Source organism: Humulus lupulus, chromosome 1 (assembly GCF_963169125.1).
Source record: "Humulus lupulus chromosome 1, drHumLupu1.1, whole genome shotgun sequence".
NCBI lineage: Eukaryota > Viridiplantae > Streptophyta > Magnoliopsida > Rosales > Cannabaceae > Humulus > Humulus lupulus.
This window is the reverse complement of record NC_084793.1, coordinates 177,676,130-177,703,603: the sequence shown is the minus strand read 5'-3', so window position 1 is coordinate 177,703,603 and position 27,474 is coordinate 177,676,130. Positions and strand designations below refer to the sequence as shown.

Here is a 27,474-nt window from a genome sequence, read left to right as displayed (position 1 = left end):
AAATCTTCCTCACTCAATAAGTATGAAGCGGACTGAGGGAGAATCATTTTCACCATTTCCAAGAACTCCTGGGGAGTACGCTCACTTACTGACTTATCTGATGAAGAGCAGCTGGACATCTACAACAGAAGAAAAATGAAGATTAAAGTTAGTAAATGAGCATAATGAAGCCAATAGCTGGGGGCATATCCATGAGGAGAAAATGAAGAAATCAGGAGAAATATTCTATATAGGGGGTCTACCCAGTGAACTTAAGCCTGGGCTGACCACCCTGAATCCATCAAATTACAAAGCATGAAAAATGGAGCATAGATGGTCGGCCTACCACCTTGGGGCGACCACCCCAGGGATGCAAGCCTCAAAAAAATGCCAGAGGACTGTTCAAATCTCCAGAAAAAAATAATTTTTACAGTACAAGGAAGACCCTCAAAGAGATCAGTTGAGAAGAGAAAAAAATATTTTTTAGGGTCCCGGGGGGGTCGACTTATGCTTGGGCCGACCACCCTGGATCCCTGGAAATCACCCAAGGGTGTGGTGCTCGGCCCATGAGGTGAACACTACTTGGCCCATGAGGGAATAGACATCCTTGGAAATCGCCAGCAGCATAAGGAAACTTTACGGGTGGTCAGCCCTAACCCTAATCCTAAACCTGGAAATTGCACAAGGAGAGAAACACTATAGGTTCTCGACCCATAATGAAGCCCTAGGAGTGCTAGGCCCATGAAGGAATAGACATCCCTAGAAATCTCCTATGTTATGGTTTGGAGTCCTAGAAATCGCCAGGCTAGTGAGGTGGTCGGCGTACGATCTTACATCCCTGGAAATCGCCCATCTAGGGTTTCACAAACCTAAAGTCGTATGTGCTAGGGTTTGTAACCCTGGAAATTGTCCAGGAATTTTACAGAAAAATCTTAACTTGATTCAAGTAAGGCAATTATTTTGGATCAAAATAAAACAAAACAAGAAGATTCAGAAAAAATTCCTCAAAGATTGAAAGTATTTCATCTAAATCTAAGCACATTTAAATTAAATATTGTAAGGATTAGGAGAAAATGCTTACCAAAGATCTGAGTTTAATGAAGAATTGAAGAAATCAAGCTTGGAGACTCTTATGGGTGAGTCGCACAGAGCAAGAGAATGACCGGTGAGGCCCTACTTATAACCTCTCACGCTGACAAGATATTTTTAGGAATTCAAATTTCCTTGAAAAATATCTGGTATGGTTAAAATTTAAAATTCCTTGAAAAATATCTATATTTTTAGGAATTCAAATTCCTTGATAAATATCTTATATTTTTAGGAATTAATATCCTTGAAAAATATATTATATTTTTAGGAGGTCAACACTCCTAGAAAAATATGTTATATTTTTAGGATTAAAAATTTCCTTGAAAAATATATTACATTTTTAGGAAATTATCTTTCCTTGAAAAACCTAATTATTTTTAGGAATTACTAATTATCCCTGAAAAATTAGTGTTGAACAAATTATCGATAGTTAAAAAAGTACTATGTAATGTCGGAGGGACTTCACTATTTAAGTACTGCTATGGTATGTTTCTCGGGCCAGGAACAAGTTTACCGTAATGTTGAAAACATTATAATAAACTTGAGGGCAAATGTTATCCCTAAAAAATATGAGGATGACGTGACGAATGAGAATGCGACACGTGACATCACAAATCAGGGAAAAACAATGAAGTATTGAGAAAAGATCGATGGGCAAAAAAGATAGGTCCAGGACTTATAGGAAAATCGACCAAGCCTAAACCCCCTAGGGGTGATCGGCCTGACCCCTATCCCCAGGGGTGGTCGGCCTATGCAGGTCCAAGCACCCTAGGGGTGGTCAGCCTGACCCCTACCCCAGGGGTGGTCGGCCCCAGTATGCCCAAGGACCCATAAGGGTGGTCGGCTTGACCCCAACCCCTAGGGTGGTCGGCCTAAGCAAGACCAAGAGCCCTAGGGGTGGTCGACCTGACCCCTACCTGACCCCTACCTCAGGGGTGGTCGGCCTGACCCGTACCCCCAGGGGTGGTCAACCCACCCTATTCTTCATAGGGTGGTCGGCCTAAACTCCCAAGTACACTTCACTGAGAAACACTCGCACTCTCTCAAACTGAGATCAAACAGGTTTAGCACCCAGAAGATCACAGGTCCACCACCCAGAGAATTAACAGGTCCAGCACCCAGAGGGTCATAGGGCCTAACACCTAAGTCTCACAGACCAATCAAGACTTAGCATTTTCTCAAGGGTCTCAATCGTGCATTATCAACCACGGTCCAGAGAAGACAACAAGAAGACCCATGATCTTATAATCATGGGGAGGTGGACACGTATTTTTGCTCACAATGTTCGTGTACCAAACCACGATCTCCAGTACTACTGATAATGTAACAACCCCAGGGTACTATAAATAAAGGACCCAGGGCTTCATAAAGATGACTATTTTCCCAAGAAATGATCATTTTTTTTTGGAATTTTGGGGAGAAAAATCTTTTTGACGAGTGAAATCATCAGTTCGTACTTGTAATTGTCCATTGAGTAATTCAATACTAAAAACTAAGTGGATTAGGTTATTACTGATCATCAGAACAGAGTTGAACCACTATAAAATTTATGTGTGTTTATTTAAGATAATCGTACTCTGTCATTTATGCTATTTAATTCGTTCAAAAGGTGTCGTATACTGTACATATGACCATTGACCAATTTCAAAGGTCAACACTCATTATTGTGGCTCCGCTTGAACCTACAATCCCTTGCAAAGTGGTCATTCATGCCACTCACAAAGCAAGGTCCTTTGAAACTCTTGAGCTGACCTTCATTCTTCTTATTATGTCCGAAGGATTTGTAACCCTTGCCTTTAAGCTTACCAATTCCATTTTCTTTGCTGTTGTTAGGAGGTTTAGCCACCACATTGATCTTAGAAATCTCTCCATTAGACGTTTTAACGTTCTAGTCTCTAGAAGAGGACTCCTCCTCAATCCTTAAATGTTTTATACTCTCCTCCAAAGAAATCTCCTCATTCTTATGGAGGATTTTCTTTCTATAGCCCCTCCAATATAGAGGCAGCTTGGCTATAATAGCACCAACAAGGAAATGTTTAGACAATACATTATTTAGGGTAGACAACTTAATCACAATAATTTGTAATATTGTATTTAGAGGAGAAGGGGTTTCACATCAAAAATCTTAAATTTCATATATTAAGTAATGAGAAATTTCTTTGTACCTTCATCTTACGTTTTGTATTTGTTTTCCTATGCCTCCCAAATCACCTTAGTAGTCTTGGTGTTAGTGTAGAGATCGTACAATTGGTCCAAGAAGACATTGATGTGACTCCTACAAATTAGTTCATATTCGTCACACTTCTTCCTTTCCATGATGACTTCTTGATTCTCCATCCGTTAAGCTCTGTTAGGTGCTGACTGGACCAACACGTGCCATTTCGTGATTGGTCCAGCTCACAAATATTTTTTAAAATTTAATTTAATTGTAATAGATCTGATGGTTACTTTAATTCGAGTAAGTGATATTTAATTAAGAAAATTGAACGAGTTTAGTTTTTTATCAGAGTTTTTGGTTTAAAAGCACTTTATTATTTGAAAAAGTATTATTTTAATTAATTTTCTAAAAACAATTAAAATTAATTTTTAAAAATTTGTAAGTTAGATCAATCACGAAATGATACGTGTTGGTCCAATCAACACCGAATGGAGCTTAACGGATGGAGCCTAACGAAATTACTATTTTAATGACTTTGGGTACTTTACCCGCTAAAATAAAAATTGGGTCTATGCCTATTACAAACTTCAAACATTATGTATTTTTACCGTATATATCCCTTAATTAAAACATTGAAAAAGTTTTTAATTGACTTCAATTTCACACAAAATGGATATTTCTTCTTATTGCATACAAATGTTTTGCAACATACGAATTATAATTTGAGCTGACATTTAGAATTGATCTTTATAAGTGATTGTTATCCTCTAATTGAGAGATCAAGTTCGTACGCGTCATCATTAATCTAATGTGATTCTAGAATCCAACTGCGTATGAGTAGCTATATATAATAATGTAACTAAGGTCGAGAGGTTGGGGTGCGGGGGACCCTCAATCTCCAAAATGCCATTCTTTTAGCCAACACTACATTTATATAACTTGTCCACTACTATAAGAACTAAGAAGGAATTGCTCATGGGTGAGGAAGGGGTCCTACCTCCAACATAAAAGACATGTCTCAGACATGTCTCTTCGTAAAAAGGTAAGAGTTCAGAAGTTTCAAATGGAGGAATAGCTTATAAGCTTTATTCTAATTTTTCTTATTCTTAATCGATTACTATATGTATTTCTCTCTTTTGAAAATTACTTTTACTTTTTGACTTTATTAATAATTATTTATTTTGTAAATATAATTTCGTATATATATATAAATACCAAGTTCATGCATCGCGTCAGAGCAGTAAGATTTCTTTCAAAGCACCAACTTTTTTCAAGTAAGAAAGCACTAGCAATATGAAGCACTTACGTATCCTTTTATGCCTCCCAAAAACAAAGTGATGGAAAGGCGCCTACCCTTAATCAAAGGGATCATCCAGAGCCATTCATATATATATATATATATCTCAAGTTTCAACTTATTATACTTTACAGGCCTTAGTGCAATGAATCTTCTGATTGTATATAATATATATACACACACATTATTATATATGTATGGCTTTAGAGTGGAAATTCCCATAGATTTATCCTTTTCAATCAACATGCACAAACTGTTTGGTCGTCTAAAAGCGAATCATTCTTTTATTTATTCGAATATGGTATAACATAACAATATTGTTCCAGTATAATGTAACATCATTTAAAATTGTTAATAAAACAAGAAGCAATTATACAATAATATAATTAGTTAGCTTTACCAATATGTTATAACTCAACGAAATTTGGAGAGAAATATATTTCACACAATTAGTTGATGCAAAAGAGTAGATCCATGTAGTACGTTCTTATATATCAATAATATTATGGTGCTTGTGACACATACAGCTAGCTATAGCATATATTATTATTTCTATACATTTTATGGAAACTAACCACTTTCCCATTTTTTGTATATGATTTTTTTTTCATCAACAACTTTTATATATAATATTAATAATATATTTCAGGCTAGACCCATGCTAGATATGAAAAATCCAGCATTCCATTAATTGATATATGCATATAATTATTAATAATTAAGTAGTAGTTATGGAATATTCTCTTCGCTTAATTGAGCATCAATTTGTTTTGAAGGGTTGAAGCAATGAAGTTTGTTATTCTGATGATCCTGCCGTTCCGCGTGATGAATCTCATACTGGTGGCCAGTGGTTGATGAAGATGAATAATCGTCACGAGAGAACCATCTAGACCAAAAGAGATAGTTGAGGAAGTTAAGGAAACTTAAGACTGCAAGTAGCCAATAGAAGAGGTCGAGCCTGTCCTTGTTGAGATTATTATCACCCAGCCAACCCCCATCATCGGAGGACCTTGAAGTGATCTTATTCACAAGAGAGACCAAAAGGGAACTCAAATAGAATCCAAATGAGTAAGAGCAATAGGTTATGGCGGTGAAGAAAGCTTGCATCCCTTTCATGGATTGTTTGTAGAAGAACTCAATGAGACCTACAGCGGTAAACATCTCAGATATTCCGAATATCAAGAACTGTGGAGTGATCCAAAAGATAGAGATTGTTTCATTTGAGTTTGTGGCCGAGTCCCTTCTCTTCTTCTCCATGAGGGCAGCCGAAACCATGGACAAGGTGGCGAAGCAGAGGCCGAACCCTATGCGTTGCAAGGGCGAGATCCCGGACGGGTGGCCGGTGAATCGGCGGATGAATGGGACGAAGAAAGTGTCGTAGAGAGGCACTACAAAGATGAGCATGATGTAAGGGATGGATTGGAGGGAGGCTGGGGGGATATGGAAGGATTTGGTCAGACGGGTGTCCATCATGCTGCCTTGTTGGACTGAGAAAGTTTGAAGTTGAGCTAAAATGGTGTTGAAAATGATTGTGCAAGCGAAGATTGGAATCACAGACAGCAATATCTTCACTTGATTCACTTGACTAACACTGCATAATCTCCATGGAGACTCTTTCGTGTTACTCATCATCCCATCTTGGCTTTTGATGCAAGCTTTGTCCAAGAACCTGAAATTTGCATTATTTAATATTCACCATATATATCACATGCCATCATTACTAATTAATAAGGGCCGGAGAGGGACAAAACTACGTAGCATTTTGTTTCTGACATAAACTATTTATAAATAGAACTCAATAGAATAATCTTTTACTGGAATAATTAAGGGTTACGTACATATATACTCCCTTGTGAATACCACGATATTTCTCTATGATATATTAAACTATATGTATTTTGATGAAGTCCTGCCCCAGATATATATATATAAGAGATGCATGACCAAATTAATTGCTGGCCAAAATGACAAGAAGAAAGCATATATCATGAATGTGAATTATTTATGTAGCTTATTACCTGAATTTTTGGGTGTGAATAAAAGTGTCAGTATCAGAAGAAAAACCAAGATTGTTGCCGTAGTTAACGTTATGGCTTCCATGAAGCATTTGTGGGTTTGATGGATAAGCCTGCTTTCTCTTTACCATTGCAGCCACAAAGACCTGTAAATAAATATTAAGCAGTTGATATAAATAAATATATTTATAAATATGATTAGGTTAAGATATGTAGTTAAAATCCAACTAATTGTAAAATATATAAATTTGTATATCATGATCAAAGCAGCAGAGAGCAGACCATCATTAATTATTTTCAAACAGTCTCTTGTTGTCTTATTCTTAGTAAATATATAAAAGAATACAAAGGAATGTGCGCTGCAAAAATTTTAAAAGAGCCCTACAGTAGTTGTCCATGTTATCAAAGTCCATATCTACGTTTCAAACTCAAATTACCATCAGACCAAACTAAACTCAGCGTATTTACAAAAGTACATGCTGTGGTAAATATAAAATATAGATATAGGGGTGTCCTATTTTGCGGACTTGTCCAATCTAAATAGAAAACATTAACTTGTAATAGATATATATATATATATATATAGAATTAGCTTTATTCACGTATAGTTTTATATATGAAAAAATAAAATAAAATGTAGAAAAATCACAAAATATGACGTACACATAAACATAATTTAAAAAGAAAAAATGATTTACCTGAGCAATGGGAGTGAGAATGCTTCCTTGAGGAGGTTTGTTCCGGTAATACAAAGTACCAGAGACAAGGCTGATGAGGCCCATGGCCATGGCAGCGGCGGAGACACCGAAACCAACATCCATGCCGGAGTGAGTTTGGACCCAAACAAGGACTGTGAGAGCAATGAGCTCTCCCATTGAGAAAGCGAAGTAGGCAGCGTTAAAGTAGGTGGAGAGCTTATTGGTTTGCTTTGGGTTATCTGGGCTGAACTGGTCGGCTCCATGAGCTATCATATTAGGCTTCACACACCCACTCCCCAAGGCCACCAGATATAGCGCTATGAAAAATATAAACGCTTTAAAACCCTTGGCTTCTTCACACACCTCTCCATTCGTTATGTTGCACTTTGGTGGCTTCAGCTGAGGAAGATGAGCTTGGACTGACAGTAATATGAAGCCCTGATGATTTTTTTTTTAAATAATAATACTTAGTTTTATCTATAAAAAAAAAAGGTGACGAATCACTATATATATACATGGTAGTAGAAAAAAATATATAATTAAATAATAGATTCCACATTGGTGATATTAATATTATATTGTGGTGGTGATTGCTAATGGTAATCAATTATAACATCTGCGTAAGTGGTTTACAGAATATACATATATATATATAAGTTGACAAATAGATTTTTTGAGTCAAATGGAATTTTATCGATAATTATATGCGGTGGGAGGAAAATAAAACAGATAAGGTTGTAATAAAAACTTTATTTAGTCAACTCTAGGAAATTATATTTTTTTGTAATATATGAAAAAATATTTTTTGGCATATAAATATATATATGTTGAGTTAAGAGAAAAGATTATTATTATTATTATTATTATTATTATTATTATTATTATTATTATTATTATTATTATTATTATTATTATTAATTTATGTGTATATGCTAAGTGAGAGAGAGAAGATGAAAGCGCAGTATATATATATATATATATATCAAAAAAGGAGATAGAGAGAGATGTTTACGGAAAGTTCAACGAAGCCAAAGATGAGCATGGTCCAGAAACTCCCTAGATAAGAATCAGAGATATATCCACCAAGAAGAGCCAAGAGAAAGACAGTTCCAACAAAGTTTGTCACTATGTTGGCTGAGTTTGACAGTGGGAAGTGCATTTCGTTTATCACATACGTTATGAGGTTGTTCCCCACTGCTGCTATTCCCATTATCTCAAACGACTGAAGCCCTGCAATATACAACATGTATCGCCACCACCACCACCCACCAAATAAATATATCATTTTATTACCATATATATTTTGTGTCGTACAGTAAATAAATCCGTAAAAAATGTATACATAATACATATAATAATGCCAAACCCACTTTAAAATAAACGTGTGAATACATACATATAATTTATAAAAATAGTTTTTAAATTTCTAATATATATACATGCACACTGTGTAGGAATTAGTAGTTCTTTTTTTTTTAAAAAAAAAGATAGACAAAAGAAAAAAATTATGAAAATAGGTAAACTAATAAAAAGCCACAAACACAAAAAAAAAATAGATAGACTTTACAATACATGTTGCATAGTTATAAATAACTTATATGTATTTGTGTACATACCAAGAACAAAAGCTGCAGCCCTCATACCACCGTGCTTAGGCCTGGAAGGTCTGCCTCTCCAATCAACAGTGTTGTCTTCGACTACGACGTCACTCGTCATAGTATTATCTCCTTTGTAATACTCCATGGATTGTTGCCTTCTTAAACCTTCCATTAATTATATATAAAAACAACAGTGTTGCTCTCTTAATTACTTAATTTCGTAATTAAAACTTCACCCTCTCTCAAGTCTCAACTTGAAGGTGCTAAGCAAGGGAAGAGAAGAGAAGAGAGATATGAGAAGCTGCCTCTTTGTTTTTTTGAGTGTTTGAAATCTCTGGTTGAATAAGAAAGCAAGTGGGTTTGTCGCCAATTTATAGGGCCATAAAGCAAAACCTCTTTCCGGCTCTTACTTTCTCTCAGATCTTAAAAGCAAAATGTTAATTTGCAAACCCCACACGCACTAAGCCACGTGGAATACACTTTCTCCAAAGAAATCTCTGTCACCCTTACTCACTGTAATACAAAGTATAAAAAGTACATGTTAACAATTAAACATAAATTCTAAATACATGTTTTCACGAGATATATATGAAATCTGCCAACGGTAAAGATAAGAATTAGTTTTCTTTTCTATTATCTCTCTTTTCTCCAATATTTTCTTTTTAGCCCCTCCTTTTTAGTATTCTCTTTTCTCACTAATGTAGGCTTCTGTGGTCCATACTCTCTCATCTTATAATTTTAAATAAATAAATAAATAATATTTTTGCCTCCCGAACTATTAGCATCGTCTGATTGTGTCCCCGAATAATTTGTAATATTTTAAATTCTCTTCGAACTATTCTCGCTACTGAGTTGTGAGACTTCTGTTACTTTCTGTCATGTGTGGCTAACGGTAAGCAGATTTGACATTTTTGGCACTGATGTGACAGTGTCACGTATATAATTAAAATATTTAATTTAAAAAATTAAAAATCAATTTTACTAAAAAAAAATTTATGTAAATTAAATAAAATAAGTGAAAATCAATTTTCTTATTCATGCTATTTATTCATTAAAAATATAATAAACATATCTAAAAATAAAAACATTTTAAAAAACAATCAAAACCTATTTTTTTATTACTTTTTTCTTCTTCTTCTCTCAGTGTCGATTCTCCCTATGGATGCAAGCCTCTCTCGATGGGTGCCAGGAAGCTCAGGCGACATCTGGGTTGAGAAAGGTGATATGGCTCGCAGTTGGATTCAAGCACAGATCACGTGGTCGGAGATCTGGATTTGCAGCGGGCGAAGGTTGGGCCAAAAATGAATCTGTAGCGATTGGTTGAGGGACTCACGACAATCGACGGTTATTGGCTTAGGGATTGTGAGGGACGAAGGTTGGGCCAAAGATGAATCTACGGAAACCACTTCGGAGTACGAAGGAAAGCAACATCGAGAGGCACGACGAGTTGGGGATTGGACTGGGGTGATAGATCTGTTCATTATTTAACCCATCTTTGAAATCTTGATATGTTTGAGAATCATTTTTAAACTATTGTTCAAATCTGGTTTGCAGATGCATTTTCTTTGATATAAATCCATCACCAGATCCAAGTTGGTTTTTTGTTTTTGATTAAGATCTGAATATTGATTGGGGATCAGTTGTTGAGGGTTGTAAAACTGAGGCAAGGCTTGAATTCAGTTGTATTTTCGTGTGAAATTTGTTTCCATAAATTGTAAAGTGGTTGCCCTCTCTCTCTCTCAATGAACAGACCTGATGACCAAAAAATTTATATTCAATTTGAGATTATTTTTTCTTTGTACTTTTTTGTATAATTTTTTTATAGGTGAGATGTAATTTTGAATGAAAAATTTGGGTTTGTATAATTTTGGAAGAGACCTGGTTTGAATTTGTTCTTATCTAATGATATAAATATATATATATATATAATTGTGATTTGGATTCATAATCGAATAAGAAATCTGAGTTTGGGTTAAAGAAGATAACAGTAAACACATTACAGAATTTAGTTATTTATATTTGATTTTGGGGTTTTATTAATTTATCGGAATAAAGAAAATATTTTAGTTTTTGTTAATTAAATTGATGACTTGGCTAGAAGAAATGGTGATTTGGAATACTTTTAATGATATAGTTGACCCTCGAATTGGCCAACGACACTGAGTCAAATATACGAAAAAATATGGAACGACACTTGAAAAGATAATCTAATGGAAAGAAAAAAAAAACCAAGGAATTATAGTGGTTCGGCCCCAATGATTGGTAACAACCTACGTCCACTTAGTGTATTGTTATTATTGAACTTCAAAGTGGTGATCAGAGAACTAGGGTTCTTTGAGTTTCACCAACCTTGGGAGGATTACAATAGTATGATGAACAATCACTATAGCTCTTTCTCTCTCAGTCTTAAGCAAAAAAGCTCATCAATTCAAAAGTCCTTTCCTTGAGCTATTTCATGCATATTTATAGGCTCAAGGAGGGTTACACATGCTAACGTGTCCTATTTTTCCTTAATAATTGCGTATCAAGGATAATTATGAAGAAATATTCAAATGCAGTTAATATTAGATTACAACTTAAGAAGGAAATAAATCAGGCTTCACAACCAACCTGGTCGTATCAAAAATTAACACTGACGATGAGGTGTGCTTCTGGTCGATAGTCGAACAGCACCTTTGCCCTTCAATTCTGCCACATGTCAATCCATGTGTGAGAAATCTTTGCCACATCATTAATAGCCATTTTTGGGTAAACAGATATGAAATATCAAAGGTGAGTAGGATGAATGAGAAAATTGATTTTCAATTAATTATTTAATTTAAATTATTTTTCAATAAAATTGATTTTTAATTTTCTAAATTAAATATTTTAAAATTTTAAGTATACACTTGGCACTATCACGTCAGTGTCAAAAATTTCAAATCTAATATTCGTTAGCCACATAGGACAGAAAGTAACAGAAGTCCCACAACTCAATAATAGGGAATAGTTCAGGGGGAATTTAAAGCACCACGAATTATTCGGGGGGCACAATCAGACAGTGCTAATAGTTCGAGAGGCGAAAATATCATTTATTCATTTTAAATTAACAATTAGAGTTGTTAACTAGTTTTCTCCCTAACAACAAATTAAACTAAAGCTTAAATAAATGAAGATTGAAACAATGATCTTTTCGTGGTTCAGTTGTGAATCAATCCTAGTCCACGAGTCACTTGTATTGGAATGCTTAGAATTTGCAATGCTCAAGTTCTCTTGGGTTTCAAGCAGCGTATAGGCTCACTCTGAAATGAAAATTGGGATCATTTACAATGTGTACCCTAGCCCTCTTTATAGCTTGTTGGGGCAATTAAGTGGAGCTGATTACAATTATTCTTCCTTAATGGAGATTTATTACAAGATAAATGAACATTCTCGTAGTAAATGAGTTGATGGACTCCTGCGTATCTTGGTGGTCCCATTGTGAGGAATGTCAAGCCACTACTTTGTTCCAGAAACGTATCTAACATTGTTTGAGTGGTAGCTGCACATTTTCCCATGTCAGTCGGCATTGGGATAACCATTTTGCCGCTTGTGCAAAGTCGACACCATGATATGTGTGACACTCGATGTCAGAAAGGGGTCTGTGGTCCAGGGTCACTATGTTTGACACCTGGGTATCGTGCTCCTAGTCCAGAGAAAGATCCTCGTAAACCATTTTTGGAAGTAAAAAGCTCATTGGAAAATAAAGAAGTGAAAGATTCAAGTCAGATGAGGAAATACTTACAGTTTATACGTTTGTTCGATGAGAGTGATTGGTGCATCCACAAGTAGGAGCTTGAGAGCTTCTGAGAAACTGAAGGGCGATGAAGGTACAACGTCCTAGGTAACCAAGACTGTTACACTGTGTGTTTATAATAGTGCAAGACTTGCTAATCAAGTCATTTAAACAAAATGTGAATCTAACGTCATCAACGAATTAGGAGTAAAAGATTTTGGTCATAAACAGGTTATTTTCGTTAAAAAATGAAAGTTTAATACATGGAATCTCAAAACAGGGTTTAGATGACATATTTACAAAAATTCCAAAAGTTATAAGTAACCCCGGCCATTCTAATGGCAAAATACACATTTTAAGTTTCCGTCCCTGTACAAACCCCCGACCGTGGCGGCCAAGCAACTAACAATGTACACCTCGCCCCCAGAGCTCTCCAACTCATTGTTGATCCAACATACCCTTGCCTTTACCTGCACCACGTAGCACCCGTGAGCCGAAGCCCAGCAAGAAAACATGATATCATAGCAAGAACAATATAAATAACCAGATATTCCATAAAACGTAACCAAGCATTCAGCAATTCATAATATTTGCCTATTCAGTGATAACAATCGTCAAATTACGATTTGTCATCCAGATAATCAACATTTCATATTCATCAAATTAACAACAATAATCACATTCATAATCAACAATCTATCACAACCATTACACAATGTGCAGGGTTAGCGCCCTTAGGCCGCACCCTATGTTTAACCCACTGTCTTCGGCTCACTTAGGTCGCCCCCAGTGTTATACCCACTGACTTTGGCCAACTTAACCGAGCTCAGTGATTAATAAGCTGTCCTCAGCTACCAGTGGCTGAGCCGCGCCCTGTGCGCAAATATTGATTATGGCACCCTTAGGCCGTTTATCATATGTCTCCATGAAATAACACCATCTCACGACATCATATACAAATATAAGGATCTCTTAGTCCCATCATATTCACATGGTTCATCAAAATCACATAACGATGAATACAAATATAGGGAGCACTTAGTCCCAACCTAACCACATAATCGGATGCAGTTTTCTTACCTCTTGTTTGAGCGAGAAATACATTACGAACGACCCTTGAGAATGATCGATCCTTAGATCCCTTAGCGGTCACCTAGTCATAACCAAATATGGAATCCAATTAATGGAAATATCAATAAAAGGGTCTTAACCTAAACCTCACTCCCAGGACCCCGAATTGTACCCAAACGGTGAGTAGATTCAATCCCAAGCCTTAAGGATTGAAACCCCGAGCCAAAAACCCTTAAAAACACCCAAAATATGCATCTGAGAAAACAGGGTAGCGCTACCCCCTAGCGCCCTAGCACTACAACCAGGGGCATTTTGCCCTGGCTAGCACTGTAGCGCTACCCTTTGGGCGCTATAGCGCTAGGACTAGGCAGACTTGACCCTAGTTCTTCCTCCTTCGAATCCTCCATTTCCAACCTGATTCAAAAGCTTCCAAACACCATTTAAATCCCTAATTGAACCCAAATACCATCTATACTATCCCTAGGCATCATAGCCTAACCAAGCTTTGCCAAAAACCCCATTGAATACTCAACTTTCAAACCCAAAATCTCAATTGAACCCAATAATAAAACAGAGCAGAATACCAGAGTTCTAATGGTTAGAATCATACCTCAAGCTCAATATGAACTCCTCTTCAATGATGGAACAATACCCTAGATCCTCAACACTTGATTCCCCAGCTTAATTCCTCAAAAGAAGCTTCAAAATTGAAGAAGAAAAGGAGAAGAAATGATGAACGGTTGATGAAGGAAGAGGTGCTCTATTTTTCTACAGCCTTCTATAGTTTTCTAGTTTAAGTGTGGATATATATCCTTTAGGGTAAAAAGACCTAAATGCCCTCAAGTCTAATTAAAATCCTTAATAGCCACCAAGGACAAAATCGTCTTTTTGCACCTATCTCGTTAACCATAATTAACACCCTCCAATTCCCGTTATTCTCAATATCTTCAAATATCAATAATTCATATCATGTTACCCCTTAACTCCCGCCAACACTCTAATCACAAAATTACCCCGGGACTCACCCCGAGCCCCGAACTTATTCCCGTTATGACCAAACCGCTAACTTCTACCCAAAGATCGTCTCCATGCCGAACAGCTCGAAAAAAATCCACATTATAATGTGGCCTCAACAATAGCTTACCCATATGCATACAAATATACAATTACGCCCTCAACGGGCTAAATTAACAAAATGCCCCTCATAACAAAATTTATACCCATATGCATGCATTTATCATCATATAATAATATGATCCACATAAACATGCATATAATCATATAATGGCACAATAAATCAATTATGGCCCTCCCAGCCTCCTAATCAAGGCCTTAAACCTTATTAGGAAATTTGGGTCGTTACAACTATCCCCTCCTTACAGAAATTTCGTCCTCAAATTTTTTTTCTGTACTGCCCGGATATAAATTCCGCACTACTGATTCCAGTTTCTCAGGTCTTTCCTTGACCTAACTGTTTCTAAAACATTACCTTAACTCAAGGTACAATCTTGTTCCTCAAAACCTTATTCTTTCTATATAATAACTGAACTAGCCACTCCACATAGAATAACTCCATCTTCAACTGCAAATCCCCATAACTCAACACATGAGTCTCTAACCCATGTCCTCAACATGGAGTACAAAATACACCGTATACAGCCAACAGTGCCAAAACTTTTGTCAACTTAAAAGCAACCTAACTGATCCTTTCCAGGATTCAAACAGTCTTGATAACTTGCCCTTATCTTCTCACCCCTTTTTCCTTGGTGTTGATGGTGAGAACTCGTCAACCAAGTTAAGTTAGAAAAATAGAAATGTAGGGATTATCAAAAGAAAAACTTTAAAGATCTAATTGGAAACTCAAAGAACACTTGCAGAAGAAAAATGGTGAACTGAATTTGTATTTCTTATGGTGTAGCGCTACAATGCTTTTTCCAACCCCCTTCCAAGTGGAAGTGGAATTCCTTTTATAGTGGGCTCTAATGGCTCCTGATACAATGTGGTCCAGGGGACCAGATAGTACGCAAGTACGGTGTCAGGAGAGTGGTATCAGGTGTAATGGTGTTGGCTCCAGTACATGATCAGGGTTGGTGGGAGCACCTCCACTTTAGTACTTGATTGTGCCTCCACTACTCGCCCAGTACGAGTGTCAGGAGAAGTGGCACCAGATGTAGTGGTGCAGGTGGCTGTGGTGTCGACCCTGACACATGGTCGACGACATACAGGTAATGCATTTGCCATTGGTACTAACTTGTACCACCAATACTTGTCTAGTAAGGACCCCAGAATCACGCCCCTGTGCTCCTCCTGGTTGTACAACCCGTTCCCATACACGTGCTGTGTATTTGAAGGTCTCTCTCGTGTATTCAAGATACGCCCTTGCTCCAACCCCTTTTCATTTTGTGAAATATAAGTTTACTTTCAGCTTTGAGTATGCTTAAGCAGGGGGGTGTTATACCCCGTTGGTGACACCTTCCTTAGAGAGTAAAGAAGGGCCTCATCAACGGGGCCTATGCTCATATCACAATGGATGCTGGAGCATGGACGCAGTCGAGGCGAGGCCCTACGGATGGTGGGCGCGCTGATGCAAGGCGAGGCCCTACGGATGGCCTCGCAAGATGGCCTCGCGAATGACGAGTGCGCCGAGCCAAGCCGAGGCCCTGTGGATGTCCTCGCGAGATGGCCTCGCAGATGATGGGTGCGCCGAGCCGAAGTGAGGCTGTAACGACCCAAATTTCCTAATAAGGTTTAGGACCTTGATTTATTGTGCTATTATATGATTATATGCATGATTATGTGGGTCATATTATTATATGATGATAAAGGCATGCATGGGGTTATATACTCTATTGTGAGGGTATTTTGGTAATTTGGCTCATTGAGAGCGTAATTGCATACTTGTGTGTATATTGGTAGGCTAATGTTGAGACCACATTATTATGTGGGTATGTTTGCAGCTTCTGGCTCGAGGCGATCCTAACAAGCGATTTAGCGGGAAAGTCACAGCGGGGATTTATACCCGGCTCGGGGTGAGCCTTGGGATGTATATGAGAATTTGGAGAATATATTGGAGACGATTTGATATTGAGAAATATAATTGGTGATTAGTTGGGTATTGGAAAGTAAGCGGTAAATATTAAAGACATTAAAGGAATTAGCGGGAATTGGGAGTAATGACCAAAATGCCCCTAGGATGAATTAAAGGATTAGTTATTATTGGGAGGGCAAGGTGGTCATTTGGCTTGCTAAAGGATAGGCTATATTCTGCTTTATAATTTTAGTGGAAGTTGTAGATAAACTGAGAAGCTTAAGGAAAAGAAAAGAAGAAGGAAAGAAAGAAAGAAAAACAGGACACTTAGAGTTATCTCTCTCTCTCATTCGGCTGGGTCATCTCTTCACCATTCTTTGTGAGTTTTGGAGCTGGAATTCCAGAGTAAGCTCAGGATGGAGCTTAGGGCTAAGGACCCTGGTGAAGCTAGAAGAACTAGCAGGGTTTAGCCAGTCAATTGAGATAAGTTTTAAGGTTTTCTGGTGTGTTTTTCTGGGTTTTAATGAGATGGTTTCTAAGTTTGAGTTTTGGATGGAATAAAGGGATATGAACCTGAGGAGTTGAAGGGCTTGAGGCTGGTTGGATGCTAGGGATAACTTAAGGTTGAAATCCTCCATAGAAGGTAACAAGTTCTGGCTTTGATGTTCTAAGTATTTGAGTTTCTGGTTGAATCTTTCAGTTCTTGGGTTCAATGTTTGTTTTTCTAGTTTGATGATGCATGTGGTTAAGTCTTGTGTTATTGAGTTGTATGGGGTGAGATATAGGTGATGGTGGACTCAATTTGGTGTGTAATTAAGGGTTGGAAGGGTTTCAAGGGGTTTTGGTTCGAGGAAAGTCGAAGAGGGGAAAACAGAGTGTTGCTGGTCTGTGACTAGCGCTATAGCGCTAGCCTTTGGGCGCTACAGCGCTAGGCTAGGGCTTCCTGGGCGTTTTGGTTCTATTTGTAGCGCTATAGCACCCTCCTTAGAGCACTGTAGCGCTACCCTGTCTCCAGAAAGGGGTTTTTGAGTTTTTCCTTAAGGTTTTTGCCCGAAGGCTCGGGGTTTGGTTCCACCACCCCGTTTGGTGGAATTAGGTCTTCCCGAGGGCTCAGGATTGGTCTCAAGGCTAGGTTTTGGATTTGAAGTTTGGTGGTGATTCTGATCTATGGCTGTGACTAGGTACACGCTAAGGTTCAGACGAGATCGTGCTTGAGGATCAATTGAACGAGCTAGCGAGATCTAAAGGTAAGAAAGTTGCACCTGATTATGTGGTTAGGTTGGGACTAAGTGTTCCCTATGTTTGTATGCATTGTTATGTGAATGTGATTAACCATGTGAACATGATGGGACTAAGAGCTCCCTATATTTTTATATCATGTCATGAGGTGGTATTATGCCATGGGACATGCGATAACCGGCCTAAGGGTGTCGGAATCAATATTTGCGCACAGGGCGCAGCTCGGCCACTGGTAGCTGAGGCAGCTTATTTATCACTGAGCTCGGTTAAGCTGGCTGGAGTCAGTGAGTATTACACTGGGGGCGGCCTAAGTGAGCCAAAGACAGTGGGTTAAATAGAGGGTGCGACCTAAGGGTGCCGACCCTGAGTATTTCTTGATGGATGTGATAAACTGTTGATTATGAGCGTGAATATTGTGTTATGGATATGATTTGTTCACTGTCTGAATGCCAAATTGTCAATCTGTTGAGTGTTATCACTGATTGGATAAATGTTATGAAATGTTGAATTCATAGTTGTGCATTGTGGAATATTTGATTAATTATGTTGATCTTGCTATGATATCATGCTTTCTTGCTGGACCGAGGCTCACGGGTGCTACGTGGTGTAGGTAAAGGCAAGGGTATGCTGAATCAACCATGAGTTGGAGAGCTCTAGGGGCGAGGTGTACATTGTCAGCTGGTCGGCCGCCACGGTCGGGGAATTGTATAGGGACGGAAACCTAAAATGTGTATTTTTCCATTAGAGTGGCTTGAATTATTTATAACTTTTGAGATTTGCTGTAACTGAGTCATCTAAACCCTGTTTTGACTTTCCCTGTATTAAACTGTCATTATTAAAGAAAATAGCCTATTTGTGACCAAAATCTTTTGTTCCTAATCTGTTGTTGACGTTGGATTCACATTTTGTTTAAATGACTTGAATAGCAAGTCTTGCACTATTTTTTAAACACACAGTGTAACGGTCTTGGTTATCCAGGGCGTTACAGAGGCCTCGCGGATGGCCTCGCGTGATGGCCCTATGGATGGCCCTACAGATGGCCTCGCGTGACTCAGCCTCAGCTTGTGTCAATGCAAATACTCGAGCCGGAGTCGCGCTATCTGGCTTCTTAAGTTCTTCTTTCTTCAGTCTTGGGCAATCCTTCTTAAGATGCCCCACAAGTCCGCATACAAAACAGGCCTTCGCCCGAAACTCACCCAGATGACGTCTCCTGCACCTGGCACACTCTAGATATGTCTTCCAGTTCTCATTTCTGCCCTGGCGGCCAATCTGCGCACCCTGTGGCCTCCTATGAAGTCTAGGAGCCAAACTAGTGTCCGGGGTCTTTCTTTTCTGGTCGTTGGGGCCTCCGCCCCTACTTACTCCTGAGAAGGGAGGTCCCATCCTCCTCATATCCCTCCGGGCTGCGTTATCAAGCCAGATCTTATTCTCAGCACCCTCTGCAGTAAGGGCTCTCTCCACTACCTGAGCATAAGTTGTCACTCCAAGTACAATGGTAATTCTGACATCCCAGGCTATCATAGGTTGTAGCCCCTGAAGGAATCTTTCCTTCCTTGTCCCATCAGTGGGCACCAAGTCTGGAGCAAACTTGGCTAATCTGTCGAATTTCAGGGCATACCCAGTCACTGACATATTCCCTTGCAAAAGTTTACTAAATTTCTCGGCCTTTGCAGTTATGACGACCTCATTGTAATACTTTTCATTGAAGAGGGTTTTGAACTCTTCCCAACCCATTGTAGTTACATTTCTAGTCTGGGACACCACCTCCCACCAGATTCGGACATCCTCCCGAAACATGTACGTGGCACAGGCCACTCTTTCAATGCCCACAACTCTCATGAAGTCCAAGATGGACGTAATCATAGCCATCCACTGCTCTGCCTTAAGTGGATCTGCGCCACCCTCGAATACCGAAGGGTGTTTCTTCCTGAACCGCTCATATACCAATTCCCAATGGTTCTCCAACTCTGCCTGCTGCTGTACGACCGGTACCAAAACAGCAGATGGGACCCCTGAAGCAGCGTTCTCAGCTGGAACCTACTGTTGCCTCAATCGTAATATCTCTTTATTATGCCTCTGCAGTTGAGCTTGCAAGTCTGCAAGCACCTGCTGCCAGTTCTCAGGGGATGGCGGAGGGTTCTGACCCTAATCATTACTTTCGGCCTAATTTCCAGCACTGGCTGGCTCATTAGATTGCCGTGAAAGCATACTTCCAAGTCTATCTGCAATCAATGACTCAGCTTATCAGGCAGTAATAACAGTATCTCACATCAACCCATGGTTCAAAACCGATCGAATAAGCATCCACATGCATCGACAATGCTAATAAGCATCCCAATAATTCACACTCAATAATCATGCTAATAAGCAGAGAAATTCATGGCATCATCTAAACAAAATGCTAATAAGCATATTCTTTGGCATGCATAACCACTTAACAATGTTAATAAACATTTTCCTTAAGCATACTACAGAGCTAATAAGCATTCTCTATCCAGGGTACACATACAACAGTGCTAATAAGCGTTTCTAACATTCATCAAGTTCAATGACGCTGATAAGCAGTCCTATAACATTTACAAATATCTATCGTGTTAATAAAAACGTTCTCAACCTACATACAGTAGTCAAGGGCCAGGCCCTATCAGGAAAACTCATGCTTCTTATTTAAACTAGCAGATAAAGCACATATGACTCATTTAAGCAAATATACACATAACTATATTAATAGTTACCCAACCCTGAGTCGAGCTTGTCTTTAGCAGTGAATGTACATGCCCAGTCCAACATCAGGAACCCTTAAACCTTGGCTACTCTGATACCAAGTTGTAATGCCCTACTAATTAGGTTCCATTACCAGGTGTGTTTTGAAACCAGTGCTGGACTTACTAACAAGTCATTTGGACTAAACATGTGATTAAGCCACTAAGGTTTTGGGTATTAAAAACTTTTGATCATCTCATAAACATTTCCATTAAGTTAAATATAAGTTCTTTACATGGGATCCCAAAAAATGTTAGTTTAAAAGCGTATTACAAAACTCAGATTACATAATATAGCCGTCCTAAGCAGCAAAAGCTGGGTTTAACCCTAGTTCCTCTGAGCATCTCGGCCATGGTGGTCGAGCAGACTGCATATGTACATACCACTGCTAATGCCCTCATACTCATGGCTGGTTGAGCTTCTCTTTACCTTTACCTGCACCACAAAGCACCTGTGAGCCAGAAGACTCAGCAAGAAAACATAATCAATAATTCAGTGAATAAAACAACCATCAAACAGTAATAACTGAATCCAGCGCATTCATTAAACTTAATTGGAGACTATAGAGTCACACAGGTGCATGTCGCACTTTCTATCAAGTTGTTGGCATCCGAGCAAGTCAAGTGCATGTTGCACTCCCAGGGTGGCCCAGCCATGGTGGCCTGCACTCCACGTGCATTATGCTAATCTTAGTTTATAAACTAAGTTTCTTATGCCCTTGACTTATAAGTCAAGCCACCACGTGCCTCCAACTTATAAGTTGAAGCCTTGGGATTCTCAACTAATAAGGATCCCCTAAAGCCCATCATATTCTCAACTAATAAGTTGATCTCCACTTAACATCCTAATGATATCCTAGTTTATAAACTAAGCTTCACAGTCATAAGAGACAATCACATGTTTCATATAGCATACTTATCAAATAGTCACACAATGCATTATAATACATTCACTCAACAATCATAAGCATAATCGTAATTATGCACGTTACAGCATACCTAATCAGACATTCGGAACATAATTATAATCACGTTCATTACCTTAACTAAGCTCTAATCAAGCATTCACTTAACAGGTGCAGTTTTCTTACCTTTGGTCCGTATGCGGGTTATTAGCGACAACCCTTTGAGTACGACCCCCGATTCAAGCCCTTAGCGAAAACCTAGTCACAACCACGATAAAGAAGTTCCCATCAATAACAGGTAAATAACCACTTCCAAACCAACTCTTAGCCTCTGGGACATCGAATTCCACTTAACAAGGAAGTAAAATCGATCCCGAGCCCAAATGGTTAAGTTCCCAATCTAAAAATCCCATTTAAGCCAAAATTCCCCTTAAGAGTCGCAGCCCCTCACACCCAAGCCGCGGCCCGCCTCTAATTCCAGAGGCTCGGCCTCCCTAGAAACCAACGCGCACCGCGGCGTGCCCCTGAGGCGCCGCGGCCCGCCCCTGCCTCCGAGCCCTGCTGGCTCAAAAATCCCTTCGCAGGCCGCGGCTCACCACCACGAACCTAGAAATTTCTGGTTTTTTCTTCAACCGAACCAACCTAAAACCCATCTAATTCCACCCTAACCTTATAATTCAGTTCCCATAATTATCACAACCCTTCCAAAAACAAAACCCAGCCATATACCATAATAAAACTTATCAAAACCCATAAACTCAACCTGCCAACTATCTAACATGCATAGACCTTAAACTTCAACCAACAATCACAGAATCACCAAGAGCAACTGAGTTAAAATCTTACCTCAGAGATGAAGAACGCCCTTGAACTAATCCCCAAGCCTAACACCTTGATTTCCCAAGCTTTGATCCTCTTCAATTTTCCAAAAACTCCTCAAGATTCCATGGCACCTAGAATAAACGAGGGAGAGAGAAAGGGAGCTGCTGAATTCCTTTTTCATGTAATTTCCTAAACTTTCTGTGTATATCCCAGCCAGCTAAATCCTAAACCAGAGTGGAAAAGACTAAGTTACCCCTTGTTCTTAGCTTATACCTCAAATATCCACAAGGGCAATTTTGTCTTTTGATTTAAATCCCGCTATCCATAATTTGCATCCTATAATTCCCGCTACTTCCAATATTCTCACACGGTTACCAATAAATTCCCATTACCCACTAATTCCCAGTAATGTACTAAATTACTAGAACACCCCTAAGTTCACCCCGTACCGGGTATTTAGACCTTGTTGTACTTTTCCGCTAACTTGCTCATCGGGATCGCCTCTCACCAAGTAACCCAAATATGTCCACATAATAATGTGGTCTTAATCACACAAACACATATTTAATATCTCTAACATACAAGCATGATTATATCATAATATAATTCACATAATAAATCAATTATTGCCTCCTGGCCCCCTAATCCAGGCACTAAGCCCTATTAGGAAATTTGGGATGTTACAGCCTCGCGGGAGAGGCCTCGCTGGTGACGGATGCGCAAGGCGAGGTGAGGCCCTGCAGATGGCTTCGCATGATAGCCTCACGGGAGGGGCCTCGTGTATGACGGATGTACCAAGGCGAGGTGAGGCCCTACGGATGGCCTCGTGTGAAGGCCTTGCAGGAGGGGCCTCACGGATGACGAACGCGCCAAGGCGAGGCAAGGCCCTTGCCAGGTGCGCCGAGGTGTGGCGAGACAATGGCCTTGCGAGACGGTTGTGGGATATCAGGGGTGAGCAAGACCCTCCAGCACCTACGAGGCTACATGGGCACGAGGCGCTATGTGCATTCGCGAGGTGTCGTATGTGCCCGTGAGGTGCGAGGCTCCTTGGCTGGTGCAAGGCGACGAGTCCCGCGAGATGTCTGGGATGTCCGACGGAGTCCGAGGTGAAGTGGTCATTTGGAGTAGGGTCAATTTGAGCATTTGTTTGAGGGTTCAAATGGACCTCAAACATGGTTGCTTTGGACCTTCCAGGGACCTGAGGCATGAGAGGTGGGTTCTTTACCAATGCTGAATTTTGAGCATCCACACTTGGTGATATCCTAAGGATGATACAATCTTCTACTTAGAACTCCATATTCCTGCTTTCCAATTCAGTAAAACTTTTCCATTTACTTCGAAAAGTGAGCTTCCCAGCTCTAACCTTTTAGTAATCTTAACGATCCCTTGAACCACCTCAAGAGCCAAATATAACATCTCACTTATCTCATTCCAACGAATGGGTGATATACATTTTCTATTATATCTCATCTCATTAAGTGTCCCTCCAACAACTGGATAACTCTCTCTCCTTCTCTGATTTACCATCAGTCTGAGAATAATCAACTACACCAGATTCCAATTATATATTCATCGTCTTCCTTAACCCTCCCAGCACCAGATTCCATGAAGGCATATTATCTATCTCGCATAAAGTTCTGAATACTGATCAGCTGTGTAACTTGTCCTTACTGATAAAAGTGAATTCACCCCAAATGCTGGTCCATAATGACCCAACCATCCAACGCTAACCCACCATCCTGGTAGCCCACTGCGAAACCCATCGCGATGTTTCCTTATTCCCATTATAACATACTCAAAGGTTGCAATAGTTTTACTGGTTTCTGATACCTTGTCCTGACCTACTAACAAGTTTAGAGCTTTGTCTTATATTCCATCATGTCCCTCTCCATCTCGAGCCATCAATATAAAACTTTCAAAATTTGTTACATCCCCCTGACGCCTGAATAAAGAGAATAGGAGGATAATATGAGATTCATCCAAAATCTCCCATTTAATCCCAATGCTCATTGGATTCCAACTCTGCTCACTATATCACAATAACCCATACCTAGTATTGTAAAATCCTTAGCTAATCCAGTTAAGACTTTGCCTTCAATTCTCCCATATGTGGTTCACTTAACTGTCTTTCCTCAATCTGTTATGTGATAATAATCTCATGTATCAAATTGGCCACTTAGCTCACTAGAAATTCTATTCTAGTTCTGGTCGGATCCTTTAATCAACATGATGCATAGATAAATACTTTTTCCTGTCACTGAGGTATCATAGGAACTCACAAACTGATTCAGACCTATAAAAAGACTCAGAACTCATCCCGAAATATTCCTTGACCTTGGCAAATTTCTAACCAAGAATACATCACAACACCGTCGATCAAGGCAATCACAAATCCAATTCAGATAATCTTTGACTACTTTGTTCACCCATTTCACAAAAACAATTTGGCATTAACCAAATCCTCAACACATGACTCAGCATCCCCAATGCCCTTATCTAATATAATAACAATCTTATGCCTATCATTCTCCCTGATCTCTAGCTGGTAATAACCAGATCAAAGATCCCTAGTTGTCCCTGATCTCTAGCTAGTAATAACCAGATCAAAGATCCACCTTGAAGAACATCATCCTACTCAATAATTGAGCCTTTAGTTCTTATAGCTTTGTTGAAACCGTTCAATACAACACCCTAGATCTGATTCCATCCCTGGCACCAATACAATCACCATTCTATCTCTTTGTGCAGATGTACCCTTGACAAATTCCTTGGAAATTTATATGGAAACTCACAGACTAATCCAGTCTGTCTTGATCCCACTGGTACAACCTAAGTAGTGTCCATCACACTAGCTAAGGGTTCTAAGCATCCCCCTGCAGTAGATCTCCAGCTCTAAGTACAGATATCATAAACACAGTGCCAACTATTGCAAGGATTTCTTCCTTTTAATTCAAGAGTCACTATTCTTTTTCTTGCAACCCATCACCGCCTCATACTTGGCTAACCATTCATATCCAAACTCCTTACGTTGTAGCTGTCTTCATAGATTCTTTGGGTAGTGGCTGACTTGTTCACCGGTTTCAATGTGCTTCTGATCGAATCTCTCATACCTGATCTCTTCCCTTCCTGTAGCTTGAACTTGAATACCCTTGAAAAATGAAGCTAATACCTTCCGGAGCCTTATCTATGACCTTGCTACTTCATTCGTAATATCATCAGTGTAGTAGTCATTCACATTCTGATTCTAGCTAGGGAGTAGTTCAACACATCACTAATGAACCTAAATGTAACCCATTCATGTCGTTTCTATATTCTCTGCTTGTCGGACTTATCCATGTCATTGAAGTATAAAATGATTAGGAACCTTTACTATTAATCCATTATACCCCACTTGGTACAAGTAATAATTCCTGAAGTGTCTCTTTCCTTTATTCTTATCTGGTAATAACCAGATCGATGATCACTTCTTGAAGACATTGTCCTGTCTTGTAATGGGGCATTTAAACTCTTCATCCCGAATCGACGATATCAACGAATCCCATGTTACAATGCTCCGTCCAATCACCACTAAATCAAATACTTCTTCAGGTAAACCAATAATTCCTTAAGCCAACTAATATCATTCTTCATAACGTCCCTGATACCGAATCCGCCCATGCCCAAGTTCTGAAGTGTACCCAACAATTCCTTGTATAATTAGTTGAATCTGTACTGACCAATTTAGTTTCCATTCAGTCTAGTCAATATACTTCAAGTAATATCCCCGATAGTCCAGGGTTGTCCCTTATCCAACACATTAGCTTTCCTCAGGCCTATATCAAAGCTCTCATAAGACGAGCTCAACCAATTCCCCTATGAACCCCTTTACCACTCGTATTGTAACTCTTCCTTGTAAAAGTTGCTAATCCTTCCTCAACAAGTACTCATATCTCGGGCCCCTTGTATAACAACCTTGCGATATGTACCTCATATCTAAATCTTTTCTGAGTGACACGCAACACTGAACTTTTCCAGCTCATTATCCAACCAAAAACAAAGACTATCAAGTCCATTGGTCACTTCCAAGGAACTAGTCTCGGGCTCTGAATGTAACAAGGCATCCCAGTCTTGATGGCCAACCTGTGAACTAGACCCCCTTCCTGTCAAGACCAGGAGTCATAGAACCATCAAGAGTTCTCCTTTTCCAATCACTGAGTAACCACCCTTACTAAATTCCACGAACGAGAATATCATCACTTGTATTCCTTATGAAATTCATATACCAATCATTATCCAAGTATTCATCCACATGCAAGAGCGATGCTAATCAGCACGCCTCAATATCATCACACAGTAGTCAAGGGCCAGGCCCTATCAGTATCTAATGCTCCCTATTAATCATACAAATTAATACGTTCATATTTCATTCAAGCACTTAAGCATATAATTTCATGTATTCAATTAAAAAACCTTGAGTCGAGCTTGTCTTTAGCGGCGAGTGTACATGTTCAGCTAGTCTTCAGGAACCCATAAACCTAGACACTCTGATACCAAGTTGTAACGTCCTAGGTAACCAAGATCGTTACACTGTGTGTTTATAATAGTGCAAGACTTGCTAATCAAGTTATTTAAACAAAATGTGAATCTAACGTCATCAACGAATTAAGAGTAAAAGATTTTGGTCTTAAACAGGTTATTTTCGTTAAAAAAAATGAAAGTTTAATACATGGAATCTTAAAACAGGGTTTAGATGACATATTTACAAAAATTCCAGAAGTTATAAGTAACCCAGGCCATTCTAATGGCAAAATACACATTTTAGGTTTCCGTCCCTGTACAAACCCTCGACTGTGGCGGCCGAGCAGCTAACAATGTACACCTCGCCCCTAGAGCTCTCCAACTCATGGTTGATCCAACATACCCTTGCCTTTACCTGCACCACGTAGCACCCGTGAGCTGAGGCCCAGCAAGAAAACATGATATCATAGCAAGATCAATATAAATAACCAGATATTTCATAAAACGTAACCAAGCATTCAACAATTCATAATATTTGCCTATTCAGTGACAATAATCGACA

The 27,474-nt window shown here is 39.1% G+C and overlaps 1 protein-coding gene across 1 annotated transcript; it reads right to left on the bottom strand.

Annotated features, from left to right (window-relative positions):
• Positions 1-4,976: 4,976 nt before the first annotated feature.
• LOC133800784 (protein NRT1/ PTR FAMILY 4.3) lies at positions 4,977-9,183 on the bottom strand. The gene is made up of 5 exons (XM_062238847.1): positions 8,853-9,183; positions 8,249-8,466; positions 7,237-7,674; positions 6,542-6,684; positions 4,977-6,192 (listed from the first exon to the last, which is right to left on the bottom strand). The coding sequence occupies exons 1-5, from the start codon at positions 9,004-9,006 to the stop codon at positions 5,253-5,255; spliced, it is 1,893 nt and encodes a 630-aa protein (XP_062094831.1). The 5' UTR covers positions 9,007-9,183; the 3' UTR covers positions 4,977-5,252.
• Positions 9,184-27,474: the final 18,291 nt, after the last annotated feature.

Excerpts from the sequence above, each read along its gene's own strand:
- LOC133800784 (XM_062238847.1), bottom strand. The coding sequence starts at position 9,006 with ATGGAAGGTTTAAGAAGGCAACAATCCATGGAGTATTACAAAGGAGAT. Across the intron at positions 8,467-8,852 it reads GGCTGCAGCTTTTGTTCTTG|GGCTTCAGTCGTTTGAGATA; the intron begins GTATGTACACAA and ends TGTATATTGCAG. Across the intron at positions 6,193-6,541 it reads ATTCACACCCAAAAATTCAG|GTTCTTGGACAAAGCTTGCA; the intron begins GTAATAAGCTAC and ends TGCAAATTTCAG.